Raw genomic sequence first — 20101 nt, 5'->3', positions numbered from 1 at the left:
ATTTCCTTGCTCTTGTACTCAATTCCCTTTGTAATAAAGGCCAACATTCCATTAGCTTTCTTTACTGCCTGCTGCACTTGCTCATTCACCTTCAGGGACTGATGAACAAGCACTCCTAGATCTCTTTGTATTTCTCCCTTACCTAACTCCACACCGTTCAGATAATAATCTGCCTTCCTGTTCTTGCTCCCAAAGTGAATAACCTCACACTTATTCACATTAAACGCCATCTGCCAAGTTCCTGCTCACTCACCCAGCCTATCCAAGTCACCTTGAATTCTCCTAACATCCTCATCACATGTCACACTGCCACCCAGCTTAGTATCATCAGCAAACTTGATGTTATTCACAATGCCTTCCTCTAAATCATTGATGTAAATTGTAAACAGCTGTGGTCCCAATACCAAGCCCTGTGGCACCCCACTAGTCACCACCTGCCATTCTGAGAAACACCTATTCACTGCTACCCTTTGCCTTCTATCTGCCAACCAGTTTTCTATCCATGTCAATATCCTCCCCCCAATGCCATGAGCTCTGATTTTACCCATCAATCTCCTATGTGGTATCTTATCAAATGCCTTCTGAAAGTCAAGGTACACCACATCCACTGGATCCCCCGTGTCTATCTTCCTGGTTACATCCTCGAAAAACTCCAATAGATTAGTCAAGCATGATTTGCCCTTGGTAAATCCATGCTGGCTCGGCCCAATCTTATCACTGCTATCAAGATATGCCACTATTTCATCTTTAGTAATGGACTCTAGCATCTTCCCCACTACTGATGTTAGGCTAACAGGGCAATAGTTCTCTGTTTTCTCCCTCCCTCCTTTCTTAAAAAGTGGGATAACAGCCATTCGCCAATCCTCAGGAACTGATCCTGAATCTAAGGAACATTGGAAAATGATCACCAATAAATCTGCAATTTCCAGAGCCACCTCCTTTAGTACCCTAGGATGCAGACCATCTGGACCTGGGGATTTGTTAGCCTTCAGTCTCATCAGTCTACTCATCACCGTTTCCTTCCTAATGTCAATCTGTTTCAGTTCCTCTGTTACCCTATGTCCTTGGCCCATCCATACATCTGGGAGATTGCTTGTGTCTTCCCTAGTGAAGACAGATCCAAAATACTTATTAAATTCCTCTGCCATTTCTGTTTCCCATAACAATTTCTCCCAATTCATTCTTCAAGGGCCCAACATTGTTCCTAACTATCTTCCTTCTCTTCACATACCTAAAAAAAACTTTTGCTATCCTCCTGTATATTCCTAGCTAGTTTGCATTCATACCTCATTTTTTCTCCCCGTATTGCCTTTTTAGTTAAGTTCTGTTGCTCCTTAAAAATTTCCCAATCATCCGTCTTCCCACTCACCTTAGCTCTGTTATACTTCTTTTTTAATGCTATGCTATCTCTGACTTCCTTTGTCAACCATTGTGGCCACTTTTCCCCCCTTTGAATCCTTCTTTCTCCAGGGGATGAACTGATTTTGCACCTTGTGCATTATTCCCAAGAATACTTGCCATTGCTGTTCCACTGTCTTTTCTGCTAGGATATCCGACCAGTCAACTTTGGCCAGCTCCTCCCTCATGGCTCCATAGCCTCCTTTGTTCAACTGCAATACTGACACTTCTGATCTGCCCTTATCCCTCTCAACTTGCAGATAAAAACTTATCATATTATGGTCACTACCACCTAATGGCTCCTTTACTTCAAGATCACTTATCAAATCCGGTTCATTGCACAACACTAAATCCAGAATAGCCTTGTCCCTGGTTGGCTCTCGTACAAGCTGCTGCAAAAATGCATCCCGTAGGCACTCTACAAACTCCCTATTCTGGGGTCCAGTACTAACCTGATTTTCCCAGTTCACCTGCATGTTGAAATCCCCCATAACTACTGCGACATTTCCTTTGCCACATGCCATTCTTAACTCCCTATTCAACTTGCACCCAATATCCATGCCACTGTTTGGGGGCCTGTAGATAACACCTATTAAGGTCTTTTTGCCCTTACTGTTCCTCAGTTCTATCCACACTGACTCAACTTCTCCTGATTCTATGTCCCCCCTTGCAAGAGACTGAATCTCATTCCTCACCAACAGGGCCACCCCACCCCCTCTGCCCACCTTTCTGTCCCTTCGATAGCACATATACCCTTGTACATTCAATTCCCAGGTCTGATCCCCTTGCAGCCATGTCTCCGTTATCCACTTCGTGCATTCAGATATAGAATTTTTAACCCATTTCCCCTCCCTGTTTAAATCGCTGCCTATTGTGCATAACCCAGCTCCCCGAACTCTCACTGGGCTATAGGTGGGAATACAAATCAGGTCAGCCACAAGCTCATTGAATGGAGCAAACATGGTCTGAGTGCTCAACTTCAGCTCAAATCATATATATTTGTACACAGAAATTGTGCTACATGGTTATAAGTCCTTCACAAAGTGTGACTGAAGCCAGGTCAGAAGAAAGGGCTGGTGGTGAAGACCCAGTGGAGGTGGGGAGTGCTGCCACCAGAGGAAAGGTGAAAATGTGCGGGTAATGGGCAGGACTTTCAGAGTCTGGCTGATTCGGTGTGGAGTCAGGTGTACAACTTGTCCTTGTGGGATTTCAGTCCAGCACCGGAAACAGTTTCCAGTGGCAATTCCCCAAGTTTCCCTCCTGGATGACATGGACAAACATCCTCTGCAGTACTCCAGCAGGGTGTGTACCTCTTGTCTGGATGTGCCCAGACAAATTTCCAAAGTGGTATGAATCAACTGTGAAATGGTCATTACTTGACTAGCCTCACTTACCATAATAGAACTTTGCGCCATTAAAGGTTGTGTGGCAGGGATTATCTGCAAAGCACTTTTGACTGCTTTTGGTACCTCTGGCAAGGGCAACTAGTCTAGTCTAGGTCCCACAATTAAGCCTCTTTACAAAGAAAATAATCAAGGCCTATTGTCTCATGGATAATTAAAAAAAAAATTGTCCTGGCAACATCCTCGTAAATTTCCTCTGCACTTTAATCTTTTCTGATGCAGTGGCCAGAACTTAACACATTGTTGAAGCTGTGGCCTAATAAGTACACAGTATTAGCAAATCATTACTGTTCTGCCATTCCATGTCCCAGTTAGTATATAAATGCATTTTATTTGCATTTTAAACTGCCTTACCTATTTGTCTTTCCACCTTCACATACCTCAGGATAGCACACTTACTGTATATTCCCTTGCTTTATAACTCCTCAAATGTTATCTCACTCATGCCTAGATTATATAAAATTTTCTAATTTTTGCTTTAGTCATTCCCAAATTCAAAACCAAGCACCAAAAAGTCATTATACTTAAATTAAAATTCAATACAGCCACTCCTTCCTGCATTGAATGACCATTATATATTTTTAAAAATCTCAGAACTTGTAAAAAAATAATTGTGCTATTCATTTAAAAAGAGAAAGTCTCTTTATTTCAAAGTTATCGTTTCTTTTTACATCCCTGTGATTTGGATGCAGGGTTCTTTTTGTTTTTATTTTTGTTCTTGACATTGTGTGTTTCATAATACCGGACGCCAACCTTCTTTGAGCGCTGCAAACGGTCCAACCTTCGCCTCTGCAAATATAAAGTCACAAGAGTTCAATGAGATGAAAGTTTCTGATAAAACACAATTCACACGCCATCGGCTCTGCTGCCTAGTTAGAATTGGCAGAGCTTATAATGTGCAGTTCAAATGTCTCAGATGATGTGAACGTAGAGGTCAATGGAGAGGGTACATCATCCCTCTTCATTTACCTTAAAGGCATTTCTTTCTCCCTCATGCATTTATCTGGAGTCTAAATGCTCCTTTGCTATTCACATTAGCTTTTCCTTCTGATATTCCAATATCCTCAATGCCCTTTGGGTACGAAATTTCTCAAGTTCACAACTGTGATTTTAAATTTAAACTTTTCAAAAACTCTTCTTACAAGTGGAATACTTTCATCATTTGTCCTAATGTTACCACTCAGCCTTCTCTTACCCAGAACAAAACGGCTTCAGATGATTCAATCTTTTCTGTAGGTTGTAACTCTCAGCTCCCTGTACAGAGTTGAGATTTTGTTTTTTTTCCCCTGCTCTCAACATCCATTTCAAAGTAATGGAAAATACTACAGCACTCTGAAAAATGTTTGTCACATTACTGTACTGCTTAAATAAATTCCAGACCTATGCACTACACCCCTTCAGAAATGAATTGTGTTTGGCTTTAAACTTAAAATTAAAATGCTCACCTTAAAGAACCAGAACACTACTTTTAACAAATTGCGTATCTATAACCCCAGGTATCTTCGGTATATATTTTGCAGGGGGCAAAAAAAAAACCTTTCTTGATATTATATGAAATCGGATTGATGAGATAGATCTTTGAAGCCAACATTGACTTGATGGACTGAATGCTTCTTTATTTGTAATGAGAAATTTAATCTTAATTGGACTTTCATTATTCAAGTCTTTGCACTAAAATACATCAATTGCATAGGCAATCATTAATTGTTACATGTCCATTCTACACACTTACTAATATCAGCTGGCATTTTGTTTGCATTCCCTTGATAATTAACTCTCTCAATTTGGTGTATAAGCAAGCTCAAACCATTTGGTTAATCTGATCACAAATGATTACATTTATAACAGCTTTGTATACAACTTGAAATTGTCTTAAATTAATCAGAATTCTCAATTTTTTTTAAACAAACTTTGAGTTACCGTATCTATGTCATGTAAATTAAGAATTTTTATCCTGGGCAAGTTTTTTCTCCCACGGAGGGTTCTTTAGGAGCCGTTACCTTGCTGCACAACCATATTCAATAAAGAGCTACATGCAGGAAAAAACTTGCCTCTTTGGATGAAAGTTTGGGAGCAGGTTCTTCATCCTCTGATTCATTTTGAGCTTTTCTTTTTCTTCTTCTACCACCTGTAGAAAGTTGAACGGTAGCTTTAAAGACACAGCAATTTTTTGAAATAAAGAAAATGAAAAGGAGCTGGATTTCTCTGTATAAGGTAACTATCTTTCACATAATTGACACCAATTTCACAAACCAATTCAAAACGTGCAAGGAAACCATTTAAAACATCGTATATTAGAATCCACAGTTGGTGATACACCCATGCAATGTGAATTTAAAATAGCTAGCAGCATCACTCTTACCATTCATACCATCTGTGCTGTGCTCAATACTGTATAGTCTTGAAAGTAGCAGCAAACAAACACCACTAGGCATGTACAGTGGAGTTTAATGGTGCACAATGTTTTAAATACATTTGTGCAACACAAATTAAAAAAATACAAAGAAAGCATTTGTAAACTTCACAGAATGAGGGGATGAGGCCTGCTTTGGCAGTAGAATCCTGATGTTAGCAGAGCCACGCCAGGCAATGAGTTACCTAAAACTTTCCAGGCTAGATCTTCCGCAAGTTTCCCCGTCCATTTCCCTTGCCCCTCATGCTACCACCTCCCCTTTTTCCTGACCCTATTCCTTTTGTTAACTCTAGCCGGAACTCCTTAGTTCATCATCCCATTTCTCCTGTCTGCGATTCAACATACCCGCTCAACCACAACCCAACCATTTCTGCCACCTCCCAGCTCCCTAATGGCACACGGACCCTTCTCCCTTCTATCTGTGCTGTTCATATGCACCTTATGTACACTTCCAACATTACCTTTCCTGATGTAATCATTGAAACTAAAATGAAGAACACAACTGAAAATAATGTCTCCAGAAATGCAACTTAAATAAAAAATTTCCAAACACAAATCTATATTAATCTATTTTGATTGTTTTAAAGATTTTTGCCAGTGCTTTATTTTCACAAAAACAAGGTCTTTACTTACCATTTTCTGTAGATTCCTGTGTCTCATCAGATGTCTTTTGACTTGTTTGTGTGAGTAATTTTGTGGTAAGTCCCTTAGGAATCCTAAAACATTAAAAAATTGGCTTTGGTTTATTATTACTGTCATATGTGCCAAGATGCAGTGAAAATCTTGTCTTGCATATTGCGAAAATAGTATTCCACAGAATAATTAAATACTTCTACAGACAATATGGAACAGGATGTCACATTTTAATTTCAATTAAATTGCTGAATGATGTAGGTGTAACCTCCAATAATATCCCTTTTAAATTTCATCCAAGTTGGGCATAGAATCAGACATCAGGACATACAACATGGAAACAGAATCTTTGGCCCAAGTAGTCACTGTTAGAAACCTCGAAGCCGTTGACCATGGTAGAACTGTTTGAGTGATAATGTTAACTGTAGTAAAAAGCTAACATGAAACAATTTCCTGCACATGTTTGCTGACCGGGAGTGGGGGGAGAGGAAGAGGGGGCAAAATGAGAAATTTACCTTATAGCTGAGAATCTCTTTGCTTTTGCTTTATCCAAGAACTTTTTGTATTTTGCAATCTTTTCATCCAAATCCCGCAGTGTCTGTTTTGGCTTGTCCACATATTGGTGATTATTCTCCTGAAGTTTATTTAGTTCAGCACCAGTTGATTCTTTCCCATCACTATCTTCGTTACCCAGCTCTTCCTCCTCTTCTTCATCCAAAATGTCGCCTTCATCTTCAGAAATGTTCACAGGTAGAAGGTCTGCCTCAGAAAATTCAGGCGCCACGTTGATTTTCCCAAAGTTTTGCCTTACGTGTGCAACGATTTGTGGCACTATTGGATTTTCAGCTTTTTCCTGTTTTTTTTCAACAATCACTGTTTCTGACGACTCTTCCACTTGATCAGATTTATTTGGCTCTTTTTCCACTTTTAACATAGTTAATGGCTGGAAAACACAGAAGTGAAATCTATTGAAGAAACCAGGCCTTGTGCATAATTTTGAGCTTCATGTGATCAAGTAATCAAAAAATGTCCTCCAAATATAACAAGTGATTTTTCCACATAACAATTAACATTGAAATAGGCCATGACCAATGAAAACTATTTAATGTCAAAAGCAGTCCAATTAACAATACTAGTTTCCACTTCTATTGCATAGCTCAGTATTTTCACATGCTACCCAAATGAATTTTATCTAAAACCCAAAAAGGGTGATTGTAAGAGTGTGTACTTCTGTAAACTCTATCCAAAGGTTCCCCAGGGGTACAATGTGCATGTGCGGGCAGGATATTGGATATGAATTGAGAGGTCAATCAGTACACAATGCACAATTCACTCTTGCTGTGTTTGTTTCTGCCCACGTGGTGCAATGGCACAAGTCTAGGATGCCAGGGCAACCAGTTAAAACTTGCATCCGCCTTAATTAAAAGGCTAGGTGTAGTAAGTTGTTTCTGTTCAGGAATACGTTATGTTTACATCTGGAGAAACAGAATTTGTCTTTATGGAGGGACCACTGCACAAGATCAGAGAAAGCTCCAGAGGGCTGTAAACTCTAATCGTGCAGAGGGTTGCCAGCTCCATCATGGGCAGTAACCTCCCCACCAACGACATTTTCAAAATGGTGGCATCCATCATTAAGAACTCCCACTATGCAGGACTTGCCCACTTCTCACTGCTAACATCAGAGATGAGTTACAGGAGGCTGAAGACACACGTTTTAGGAACAGCTCTTCCCCTCCATCATCAAATCCTCGGCGCATCTGATTATGACAATCCAGTATGGAAAAGTTGCATTTATTAACTCTGTCATCTCCTGCATATACACTCAGTGGCCACTTTATTAGGGACACTAGTACACCTGCCTGTTAATAAAAATATCTAATCAGCCAAGCATGTGACAGTAACTCAATGCATAAAAGTGTCCATACATGGTCAAAAGGTTCAGACCAAACATCAGAATGGGGAAGAAATGTGATCTAAGTGACCTTGTACTTCGAATGATTGTTCGTGCCAGACAGGGTGGTTCAAGTATCTCAGAAACTGCTGATCCCCTGGGATTTCATGTACAACAGTCTAACAGCTTACAGAAAATAGTGTGAAAAACAAAAATACATCCATTGTGCAGCAGTTCTGTGGGTAGAGTTCAGAGGAGAATGACCAGAATGGTTCAAGCTGGCAGGAAGGCGACAGTAACTCAAATAACCAGGAGTTACAATGTGTTAAACAAAAAATCATTACCTGAGAGTCACCCTCAGCATCTGGTGGTTTAACATAAAAAGGTATTCGCCCTCTTTGCCAATCATTCAAAACCATTTTGGCCACAGTTTGTATGTCAGGTTCTCCACCCTGGAAAACAGTAACAGGTGGTTAAATCGGAAATAAACAAATGACAAAGGAGGACCGACGCATACTGATTTACGGATCTCAGAAATCTGTAACTGTACTGCACTTTCAAAGGTTTCTAAGGCCAACTTCAAACAACAACTGAGCTGTAAGGTAACATCTTACAGATGCTGTTGTTTCACATTTTTATTTTACTTTTTTTTTTAAAAACCAAGTTCTTCTGCGCCAAGTTTTAAAATGAACAATAAGCGCTTCACTATCTTGTACAAGGAAATCAATCATCACTCCTTTGTAAATTGTTGTAAAGACTTGGAATAGCAATAGGTGAGTTAATTCATTCAAATTCCAAACAACAGAACTCAATCAAAGAAACCACGAGGAATTGCACTTCAGTAAATTCTATATGTAAATGTACAATGTACTGAATAAACACTTAAATTTAATTCAGTTATTTAGTAGTTTAAATAGGAGAAAATTAAGGTAGAATGGAAATGTGTTTTACAAAGTAGAAGATATATAGCTAGCAAATCTCTCATTTAAATGAATGGAGCTGCAGTTTGTAAGTATGAGCTCGCTAGTATAAACACAGTGTCAGATATGAAGTACATTTAGATCCATGTTTCTTTGATCACTGATCCTCACCAGTGTTCAGTGGCATCCAGGAGTGGAGTGGTACATAACAGACTTGTGTTAGATCCACTGGCACTAGATGTCACCATAACAAAGTGCTGGATCGCATTTCCAACCTGTGATACCACTTTAATCAAACTTTGTACAAATACCCAAAGATCTCTTCCTGTACTTCTCAATTTATACTGCCTCTCCTCATGCTTCCCACCAAAATCATTTTTCACCATTGTTTCATTTGCAAATTCCACTATAACTTCTTGTACTATCCTTCATATTTGCACATTTGGAGGTAATGCCTGATACATTCTAGCCCAATTCATCAAAGCATATTTGGAAAAGCAGCTGTCCTACCATCAATAACTGAAGAATTGCACAGTGTATTCTCCTCCAGTCATAAATGATCTTTTGGAAGTTCAAACAAATCAGTGTCTTCATTTCCCTCATCAACCATCTTTATCTTTACATCTGAGAACTATATCAAGATCGGCAAGATTCAACACCATGCTGGGTTTCGACTTCAGGGAGTCTTAGACTTCCAACATTTTGCCATGTATGCACTGAGGTGTAATCAGCTAACCATCAGCAAGTTTCAGGCCAATGGAACATACCATGGGATAAAGTTTCAGAAGTACTGATGGGGTGATGCATCACACCAGGTCTGAATCTCTTTGCACAGTTTAATGTTGAAACTAGAATAAGTGTATAGTGTTCTTTTAGAGATGAAAAAGCCCGAGTCAATCACATTCCAAAATCTACATTTCTATGCCCATTCTTGACAGCTGCTTGTGGAAAAATGACAGTCACTTCTAATACTGGTTCTCATTATTACAATCCACTAAACATAGATCAGGGCATTTAAAGGGCGTAATGAGGCTTAACATAAATGCAAATATTTCTTTGTTTGTATGGTCCCAGAAGTTTCGTGAACAGAAACAGCAGTCAAGCAACCTGTTATGCTAAAGATACAGTACTCTATACATACTGTTTACAAAGCTGGGGTACCCAAGACTTTTGTTCTTGTTGCCCCTTTCCATGTCTTGTTGCTGTCTGATACGCCACTTTGTCAGTTTTTAAATGAGGCTGAGTTGCTAGCTCGACACTCAACCTGGTACGGATGGAAAGTGTGCAAGGTGCCAGTCGGAATCGAACCCGGGACCATACTGCTTGCAGTCCGGTGCGGAATCACACCACTGGCTGGCTAAATACTTTTGTATAGTATGATACATTGGTTAAGATAGAAAGGTGGTTGGGAAAAAAAAATAACAATACTTAGCTTTGTATTAGCTAAGTAGTAGTAAGTATTATTTGGTAACTGAGAGGACACAATATACAGTACTGTGCAAAATTCTTAGGCACCCTAGCAATATATATATGTGTGTCTAAAGCCAACTGGAGTAAAGCAGACTGGGAGACCGCTTTGCTGAACACCTATGCTCTGTCCGCCAGAGAAAGTAGGATCTCCCAGTGGCCACACATTTTAATTCCACATCCCATTCCCATTCTGACATGTCTATCCACGGCCTCCTCTACTGTAAAGATGAAAGCCACACTCAGGTTGGAGGAACAACACCTTATATTCCGCCTGGGTAGCCTCCAACCTGCTGGCATGAACATCGACTTCTCTAACTTCCGCTAATGACCCACCTCCCCCTCGTACCCCATCCGTTATTTATTTTTATACACACATTCTTTCTCTCACTCTCCTTTTTCTCCCTCTGTCCCTCTGACTATACCCTTTGCCCATCCTTTGGGTCCCCCTCCCCCCCCCCCCACTTGTCTTTCTCCCCGGACCTCCTGTCCCATGATCCTCTCATATCCCCTTTGCCAATCACCTGTCCAGCTCTTGGCTCCATCCCTCCCCCTCCTGTCTTCTTCTATCATTTTGGATCTGGATCTCCCCCTCCCCCTCTCAAATCTCTTACTAACTTCCTTCAGTTAGTCCTGACGAAGGGTCTCGGCCTGAAATGTCGACTGTACCTCTTCCTAGAGATGCTGCGTGGCCTGCTGCATTCACCAGCAACTTTGATGTGTGTTGCTTATATATGTGCCTAAGACTTTTGCACAGTATTGCAGAGACAATGTTTTGTATTCTTTCTCTGTTCTTAGTCTGTCTCGACTAATAGTCAAGGTCACAAACTTATGTAACTGTAAGTCACAACGGGAGACAAATGGTATAACTATCAATTCGTATTGTCAGACTGTAAAGGAAAAATAACAAGACTTGAATACTTTCTGGCTCCTGGCCTCTTCATTTCCACTCCTGATTTAGAGTCTCACCCCACAAAGTTGGCCATCTCCTCCACAGATGCTGCCTGACCTGCTAAGTTCCTCCAGCATTTTGTGTATTGCTCAAGATTTCCAGCATCTGCAAAATCACTTGTGGCTAAGAGTTGAAATTGCATTCTGACTGCTCTGGGATAGTGAGGGATGTTGCCATGCAGTTAGTTTTTAAATTAATTTTTCCTCTTTCAAATCGTTTTGACAGACCATACAAGGCAGCTGGAGAACATCTGTTGTGTGAAGTAACTCTTACACAGCTCTTCAAGCTACATGTTTGCAAAGCTGCAACTGCTTTTCCTGGGCTTCTTGTCAAATTTTCGGTCCAGTGAGTTTTCTTTAAACTATAAAAAGGTGCCATATAAATGGGAATTATTAATCATTAAGGGAAAAACTTGTCAGACCAATCTGTTGAAATTCTTTGAGGAAAAAAAACAAGCAGCATAGACAAAGGAGTCAGTGGAAGTTGTTTACTTGGATTTTCAAAAGGCCTTTGATACGGTCACGCACATGAGGGTACTTACCAAGATAAGAGCACGTGGTATTACAGGAAAGATGCTAGTAAGGATGGAAAATTGGCTGACTGGCAGGAGGCAAAGAATAAAAATAAAGGGAGCCTTTTCTTGTTGGCCGCCAGTGACGAGAAGTGCTCTGCGGGGTTGCAGTGTTGGGAACTGCTTCTTGTCACATCTCATGTGTTGACAGGATTCATGGCTTTGTGGCTAAGTTTCAGATAATACAAAGAGAGATGGAAGGGAAAGGTAGAGTTGAGGAAGCAGGGAGTCTGCAGAAAGACTTACGACAGACGGGAAAATAGGCAAAGAAACAGCAGATGGAATCTAGTGCAGGGAAGTGTATGGTCATGTATTTTGGTAGAAGGAATAAAGGCGCAGACTAATTTCTCTATGGGGGAGGAAATTCAAAAATCAGAGCTGCAAAGGGATTTGGGTGTCCATGTGCAGGATTCCCTAAAGGTTAACTTACAGGTTGGGTCGTTTGTGAGGAAGGCAAATGCAATATTTGCATTCACTTTGAAAGGACTAGAATATAAAACAAGGATGCTATACTGAGGCTTTATAAAGCACTGGTCAGAGTACTGTGAGCAGCTTTGGGCCCCTTATCTAAAAAAAGGTGTGCTGGCATTGAAATGGGCCCAGAAGAGGTTCACAAAAATTATTCCAGGAATGTAAGGGTTGACGTATGAGGAGCTTTTGGTGGCTCTGGAGTTTAGAAGAATGAAACCTATCGCACACCAAAAGGTCTAGATAGAGTGGATGTGGAGGAGGTGTTTCCTACAGTGAGGGAGTGAAGGACCAGAGGGCACAGTCTCAGAAAAGAGAGATGCCCATTTAGAACACAGATGAGGAGGAATTTTTTTTGTTAAGCCAGTGGGGAGTGAATCTGTGGAATTCATTGCCACAGTGTGGATGAAGGCCAAGTCATTGGGTATATATAAAGCAGAGTTTGATAGGTTTTTGCATAATAAAGGCAGCAAAGGTTATGTGGAGAAGGCAGGAGAATGATGTTGAGAAGCATAATAAATCAGCCATGATTGAATGGCGGAGCATACTCGATGGACAGAATGGCCTAATTCTGCTCTTACGCTTATTATTTTTGCACCATTTCTCATAGTTTAGATATACATCAGTTACTTTTCTATGCTAATTAAGTTATGTAACAGCAATAACCTTTGGTTATTTATTCAATTATACAGGACACAATTTTCAAATTCTCTCCTACTCTAGAAAGACTGACATCTTCTGAACCAATATTTTAAGCTGGGTATCGTAAAGTGCATTCTGGAAATAAATTTTGAAAACAGTTTACTTTCAGTACATTTCAAACAGAGATATTGTAATTAAATGCTGTATTGTAATCCAAAGCTGTAATGAATGTCACCTTCAAAAGCTTTCCTGTTCTGAATGCAAGCTTTTCTAAGAAATCAACCGGATCGCTCCAGCAATCTATTTTGTAGGTCCTGCTGATATATTCTGCTTTAGCTCTTTCCAACACGGCAGCAATATGATCTTCGGGACTTTTGATTTTCTCAACTTGAACCTGTAGAGGAAACAGAGATAAAGAAATCACTTTTACCAGCTGAGCCTTTTAAAATCATCCATATTGGATTGCTCTTGGTTTCAAAGAGGATGAAAATGGAAAACTCAGAAAACGTTGGTAATCAACTGCAACCTACTCCTGAATAAATTCATATTGATTATATAAATAGCTGGCAGCCAGTAATCTGCAGAACAGTATAAACCATGTATCAAAGCTTTCACCACCAAATACAGTGTAGTACAAAGCTGATGACTTTAAGCAATTAGAAATTATTGTATCATCAAGGGTCAGATGAGAAATGATTGCATTTAATCACTCAGCTGACCTAATTTAAACTTGTTTATAAGAATATGTATTTCATTCTGTTTTACTATGTCTAGAAAAACTTCCAGAATCTGACATTCAGTAATCAGGTTTAATATCAATGCCATATGTCATGAAAAGTGTTTGAGTGGCAGCAGTACAATGCAAAAGATCACTACTTCGGCATTGCTACATTCTTATTATCAGGCAGCTATACAGGAGACTGAAACCTAACCAGTTTGATAAACAACGACAAAACTAAAGCACAAGCAAATTTACCATTAATGTTCATATCCATACGATGTGCTGTATGTAAACAATGGACATTTATTGGACACAAATCACTCCAGGTAAGAGAGCAGATTTTATGTGTGGCGTACAGGAAGGGCTAATAGCCTTCCTTCAGATGACATGTAGCAATAGCACATACAGCCACAATATGTGAAACATTTGAAGAATATACACAGACTCTGCTTATTTGAGACCCTCCAATGGCTGGGATCCATGTTGTCCATGTAGCAGGCTTCCCCTCTCCACACAGCTGACGAATCCAAAGGAATAGCAGAGATCAATAGTTTGGCACTGGTGGCTTTGTAGGAGTTGTCAGTCAGCGTTGAACAATAAGACTACCTTTGGGACTCCAGCTCTGGATTCTTCCTTTGGCGGGGGGGGGTTACTCCCACAGCCTTTCCCATGAGTGGGTATAGCTACAAGGCAGCAGAGGTTTCAGATCAGAGTTTTCCTTTTCGATGCGCTGCCAACCATGGCAGATGAGCCCCATCAGCCCAAAGTGACTGGTTTTAAGGCAGCGGTCCCCAACCACCGGGCCGCGAGGCAACGATATGATTTGGCAATAGGAGTCAGCTGCACCTTTCCTCATTCCCTGTCACGCCTACTGTTGAGTCATTACGCATGCGAGGTCATTATCCGTGCGTCATCCATGTCAGCGCGGGAAGGAGATCGACTCCTCGAGCTTGCGAATGACGACGGGCTGGAAAGTATGTTTGACATAACATCTCTGCCAGCATTCTGGATCAAAGTCAAGGCTGAATATCGTGAGATAGCCACGAAAGCACTGAAAATGTTGCTTCCATTTCCAACATATCTCTGCAATGAATGCAACGAAAACTAAATTGCGGAATAGACTGGACATAAGGAACCCCGTTCGAGTGTCGCTGTCTCTCATCACCCTTCGATAGGACCGTCTTGTTGCAGAAAAACAAGCCCAGGGCTCCCACTGATTCAGCGATATTGGTGCGTTGCAATGATTTTATATGTTCATACGGGGAAAATATGTGCTGCGTGCTTAATATCCAAAAGATACTTAAAATGTTATGATGCTATTGACTTATATAACTATATAACAATTACAGCATGGAAACAGGCCATCTCTGCCCTTCTAATCCGTGCTGAACGCTACGCTCACCTTGTCCCACCGACCTGCACTCAGCCCATAACCCTCCATCCCTTTCCTGTCCATATACCTATCCAATTTTTCTTTAAATGATAATATCGAACCTGCCTCTACTACTTCTACTGGAAGTTCGTTCAACATTTACTTCAAGCTCCTTTGATAATTGACCTATCACTATATTCATGCGAGGAAAATATGCGCTGTGTGTTTAATATTAAATTCGTTAGATAAACCCTTTTAGAAACGAAACTGAGTGTATTAGCTGATTATCATCTATATTACGGTCGTGATTAACACCCCCCCAAGAACAGAATCGCCGAAGACGATTTGTAGAAAAAAATCGTACACGCATGCGCAAGTTTCACATGCGCACTGGTGCCCGCGCAAGGCTTCACGGTCATTGTAGTCTTTTTGGGTAAACCCAGCGTATTTGACTGCTACTCTTGTCCGTTGGCACACCCCCCCCCCCGCCCCCCCCAGTCGGCCGTTTCGCAAGAATATTGTCAATATGAAACCGGTCCATAGTGCAAAAAGGTTGGGGACCCCTGTTTTAAGGCACCAGTAAGCCACCCCTACTCCTCCTGTCAGTAGAAACACTTCCATGGGGCTTAGTAGCTAAGCCACACGTGAAGACCAGGAGTTGGACTGTGTATATTGTGCCAAGAGCAAAGTGCGTGCTTTTGATATATCCACACACTAATGACCTTGTGTATATTTACTGTTGAGCTAAGAAACCAAGCAGTGCTTTTGCCAAAATTTAATTTTTAAATCACGCACTCAGCCTCCCTGAATCAGACTATAGCACGCGCAGAAAAACCCCAATTATAGGTACGCAATAACATATATAGTACATATTAAATACTAAAACTCGAAACATACACATCCAATATTATCAGTTATGATAACATTGTTTTACCAAGAGTTTCTACTGCTACAGTTCTAGAACTGTAACACAAAGGAAAATGGACCTCCCATATCAAATATTAACAAAAATCAAATCCTCTACCTTCATTAATTCATTTGATACAATGAGACACAGGCCGTTGGAACCATAGAATATAGAAAACGCAAGAACTAGTATACTTACAAAACACTGACGTACACAAAATGCTGGAGGAATTCAGCACGCCAAGCAGCACCTATGGAAAAGGGTAAACAGTCGACATTTCAGGCCGAGACCCTTCATCAGGACCTGTTTACTCTTTTCCATGGATGCTACGTGGCCTGCCAAGTTCCTCTAAGCATTTTGTGCTTCCGATCTCCAGCGTCTGCAGATTTTCTCGTGTTTGTGTGCTTACAAAAAAACTTACCGGCTAACTGGAACCGTACAAAGCTTCAATCTGCGGGCTTCAGGGCCAATTCAAAAGTAAAGTGCAAGTAACGAGAAATTCATGATTAATTAAAGAGCTGTAATTTTGTTCAGCTCTTTTCTGCCATATATAGAAAGGGAACATTTTGAACTTGGTACTACTTCAAATGGGATAATGAAAAGATGACGCATTCCCAGGTAGAAAAGAACATTCTCCTAATTTATCTACCACTGATCTACAATAGGTCACATATATGGAAGTAATCAATGTATACTCTTGTTTTTGGCATTCATTTTATTACTATTGGGTAATGTAATGGGTGACAGATGACACATTGTTCATAATAGAAAATGTTCTACATACAGTGGAAAGCAAGAGTGGGCACCCCTAGTCAAAATTTCTGTTACTGGGAATAGCGAAGCGAGTAAAATATGACTCCATTTCCAAAAGGCATAAAATTAAAGATGACACTTTTTTTTACTATTTTAAGCAAGATTACTTTTTTAATTTCCATTTTTTACAGTTTCATACATAGAAAATAGGTGGAGTAGGCCATTCGGCCCTTCGAGCCTGCACCGCCACTTATTATGATCATGGCTGATCATCCAACTCAGAACACCGCCCCAGCCTTCCCTCCATACCCCCTGACCCCCGTAGCCACAAGGGCCATATCTAACTCCCTCTTAAATATAGCCAATGAACTGGCCTCAACTGTTTCCTGTGGCAGAGAATTCCACAGATTCACCACTCTCTGTGTGAAGAAGTTTTTCCTAATCTTGGTCCTAAAAGGCTTCCCCTCTATCCCCAAACTGTGACCCCTCGTTCTGGACTTCCCCAACATCGGGAACAATCTTCCTGCATCTAGCCTGCCCAATCCCTTTAGGATCTTATACGTTTCAATCAGATCCCCCCTCAATCTTCTAAATTCCAACGAGTACAAGCCCAGTTCATCCAGTCTTTCTTCATATGAAAGTCCTGCCATCCCAGGAATCAATCTGGTGAACCTTCTTTGTACTCCCTCTATGGCAAGGATGTCTTTCCTCAGATTAGGGGACCAAAACTGCACACAATACTCCAGGTGTGGTCTCACCAAGGCCTTGTACAACTGCAGTAGTACCTCCCTGCTCCTGTGCTCGAATCCTCTCGCTATAAATGCCAGTATACCATTCGCCTTTTTCACCGCCTGCTGTACCTGCATGCCCACTTTCAATGACTGGTGTATAATGACACCCAGGTTTCGTTGCACCTCCCCTTTTCCTAATCGGCCACCATTCAGATAATAATCTGTTTTCCTATTTTTGCCACCAAAGTGGATAACTTCACATTTATCCACATTAAATTGCATCTGCCATGAATTTGCCCACTCACCCAACCTATCCAAGTCACCCTGCATCCTCCTCACAGCTAACACTGCCACCCAGCTTCGTGTCATCCGCAAACTTGGAGATGCTGCATTTAATTCCCTCATCCAAGTCATTAATATATATTGTAAACAACTGGGGTCCCAGCACTGAGCCTTGCGGTACCCCACTAGTCACCGCCTGCCATTCTGAAAAGGTCCCGTTTATTCCCACTCTTTGCTTCCTGTCTGCTAACCAACTCTCCACCCACACCAATACCTTACCCCCAATACCGCGTGCTTTAAGTTTGCACACTAATCTCCTGTGTGGGACCTTGTCAAAAGCCTTCTGAAAATCCAAATATACCACATCCACTGGTTCTCCCCTATCCACTCTACTAGTTACATCCTCACAAAATTCTATGAGATTCGTCAGACATGATTTTCCTTTCACAAATCCATGCTGACTTTGTCCGATCATTTCACCGCTTTCCAAATGTGCTGTTATCACATCCTTGATAACTGACTCCAGCAGTTTCCCCACCACCGACGTTAGGCTAACCGGTCTATAATTCCACGGTTTCTCTCTCCCTCCTTTTTTAAAAAGTGGAGTTACATTAGCCACCCTCCAATCCTCAGGAATTAGTCCAGAATCTAACGAGTTTTGAAAAATTATCACTAATGCATCCACTATTTCTTGGGCTACTTCCTTAAGCACCCTGGGATGCAGACCATCTGGCCCTGGGGATTTATCTGCCTTCAATCCCTTCAATTTACCTAACACCACTTCCCTACTAACATGTATTTCGCTCAGTTCCTCCATCTCACTGGACCCTCTGTCCCCTACTATTTCTGGAAGATTATTTATGTCCTCCTTGGTGAAGACAGAACCAAAGTAATTATTCAATTGGTCTGCCATGTCCTTGCTCCCCATAATCAATTCACCTGTTTCTGTCTGCAGGGGACCTACATTTGTCTTTACCAGTCTTTTCCTTTTTACATATCTATAAAAGCTTTTACAGTCAGTTTTTATGTTTCCTGCCAGTTTTCTCTCAATCTTTTTTCCCCTTCCTAATTAAGCCCTTTGTCCTCCTCTGCTGAACTCTGAATTTCTCCCAGTCCTCAGGTGAGCCACTTTCTCTGGCTAATTTGTATGCTTCTTCTTTGGAATTGATACTATCCCTAATTTCTCTTGTCAGCCACAGGTGCACTACCTTCCTTGATTTATTCTTTTGCCAAACTGGGATGAACATTTATTGCAGTTCATCCATGAAACCTTTAAATGCTTGCCATTGCATATCCACCGTCAATCCTTTAAGTGTCATTTGCCAGTCTATCTTAGCTAATTCACGTCTCATACCTTCAAAGCTACCCCTCTTTAAGTTCAGAACCTCAAAATAACAAAAAAGGAAAAGGGCCCGAAGCAAAAGTTTGGGCACCTTGCATGGACGGTACTTAGTAACACCCCCTTTGGCAAGTATCACAGCTTGTAAACGCTTTCTGTAGCCAGCTAAGAGTCTTTCAACTCTTGTTTGGGAGATTTTCGCCCATTCTTCCTTGCAAAAGGCTTCTAGTTCTGCGAGATGCTTGAGTCGTCTTGCATGCACTGCTCTTTTGAGGTCTATCCACAGATTCTCGATGATGTTTTGGTCGGGGTACTGTGAGGGCCATGGCAAAACCTTCAGCTTGCGCCTCTTGAGGTAGTCCATTGTGGATTTTGAGGTGTGTTTAGGATCATTATCCTGTTGTAGAAGCCATCCTCTTTTCATCTTCAGCTGCTTTTTTTTTTCCAGACGGTGTGATGTTTGCTTCCAGAATTTGCTGGTATTTAATTGAATTCATTCTTCCCTCTACCAGTGAAATGCTCCCCATGCTACTGGCTGCAACACAAGCCCAAAGCAAGATCGATCCACCCCTGTGCTTAACATTTGGAGAGGTGTTCTTTTCAAGAAATTCTGCACCCTTTTTTCTCCAAACACCTTTGCTCATTGCGGCCAAAAAGTTCTATTTTAATTTCATCAGTCCACAGGACTTGTTTCCAAAATGAATCAGGCTTGTTTAGATGTTCCTTTGCAAACTTCTGACACTGAATTTTGTGGTGAGGATGCGGGAAAGGTTTTCTTCTGATGACTCTTCCATGAAGGTCATATTTGTGCAGGTGTCACTGCACAGAAGAACAGTGCACCACCACTCCAGAGTCTGCTAAATTTTCCTGAAGGTCTTTTGCAGTCAAACGGGGGTTTTGATTTGCCTTTCCAGCAATCCTACGAGCAGTTCTCTTGGAAAGTTTTCTTGGTCTTCCAGACCTCAACTTGACCTCCACCGTTCCTGTTAACTGCCATTTCTTAATTACATTACGAACTGAGGAAACAGCTACCTGAAAATGCTTTGCTATCTTCTCATAGCCTTCTCCTGCTTTGTGGGCATCATTTATTTTAATTTTCAGAGTGCTAGGCAGCTGCTTAGAGGAGCCCATGGCTGCTGATTGTTGGGACAAGGTTTGAGGAGTCAGGGTATTTATAAAGCTTTGAAATTTGCATCACCTGGCCTTTCCTAACGATGACTGTCAACAGGCCATAGCCC

At 41.1% G+C, this 20101-nt stretch overlaps 1 protein-coding gene across 1 annotated transcript in view; it reads right to left on the bottom strand.

Annotated features, from left to right (window-relative positions):
• Positions 1–3424: 3424 nt before the first annotated feature.
• Positions 3425–20101, bottom strand: part of gnl2 (G protein nucleolar 2) — a 40377-nt gene continuing 23700 nt past the window's right edge. Inside the window, exons 11-16 of the mRNA XM_072246970.1 lie at positions 12994–13152; positions 8083–8190; positions 6363–6790; positions 5848–5930; positions 4853–4929; positions 3425–3590 (exon numbers count right to left, since the gene is read on the bottom strand). Of these exons, the coding sequence (XP_072103071.1) occupies positions 3456–3590; positions 4853–4929; positions 5848–5930; positions 6363–6790; positions 8083–8190; positions 12994–13152 (990 nt within the window). The 3' untranslated portion in view covers positions 3425–3455. The remainder of the gene's footprint in view (positions 3591–4852; positions 4930–5847; positions 5931–6362; positions 6791–8082; positions 8191–12993; positions 13153–20101) is intronic.

The sequence above is a fragment of the Mobula birostris genome, chromosome 30, assembly GCF_030028105.1.
Source record: "Mobula birostris isolate sMobBir1 chromosome 30, sMobBir1.hap1, whole genome shotgun sequence".
NCBI lineage: Eukaryota > Metazoa > Chordata > Chondrichthyes > Myliobatiformes > Myliobatidae > Mobula > Mobula birostris.
Note: the sequence above shows the minus strand (reverse complement) of the source record. Positions and strands in the feature narration are given on the sequence as shown.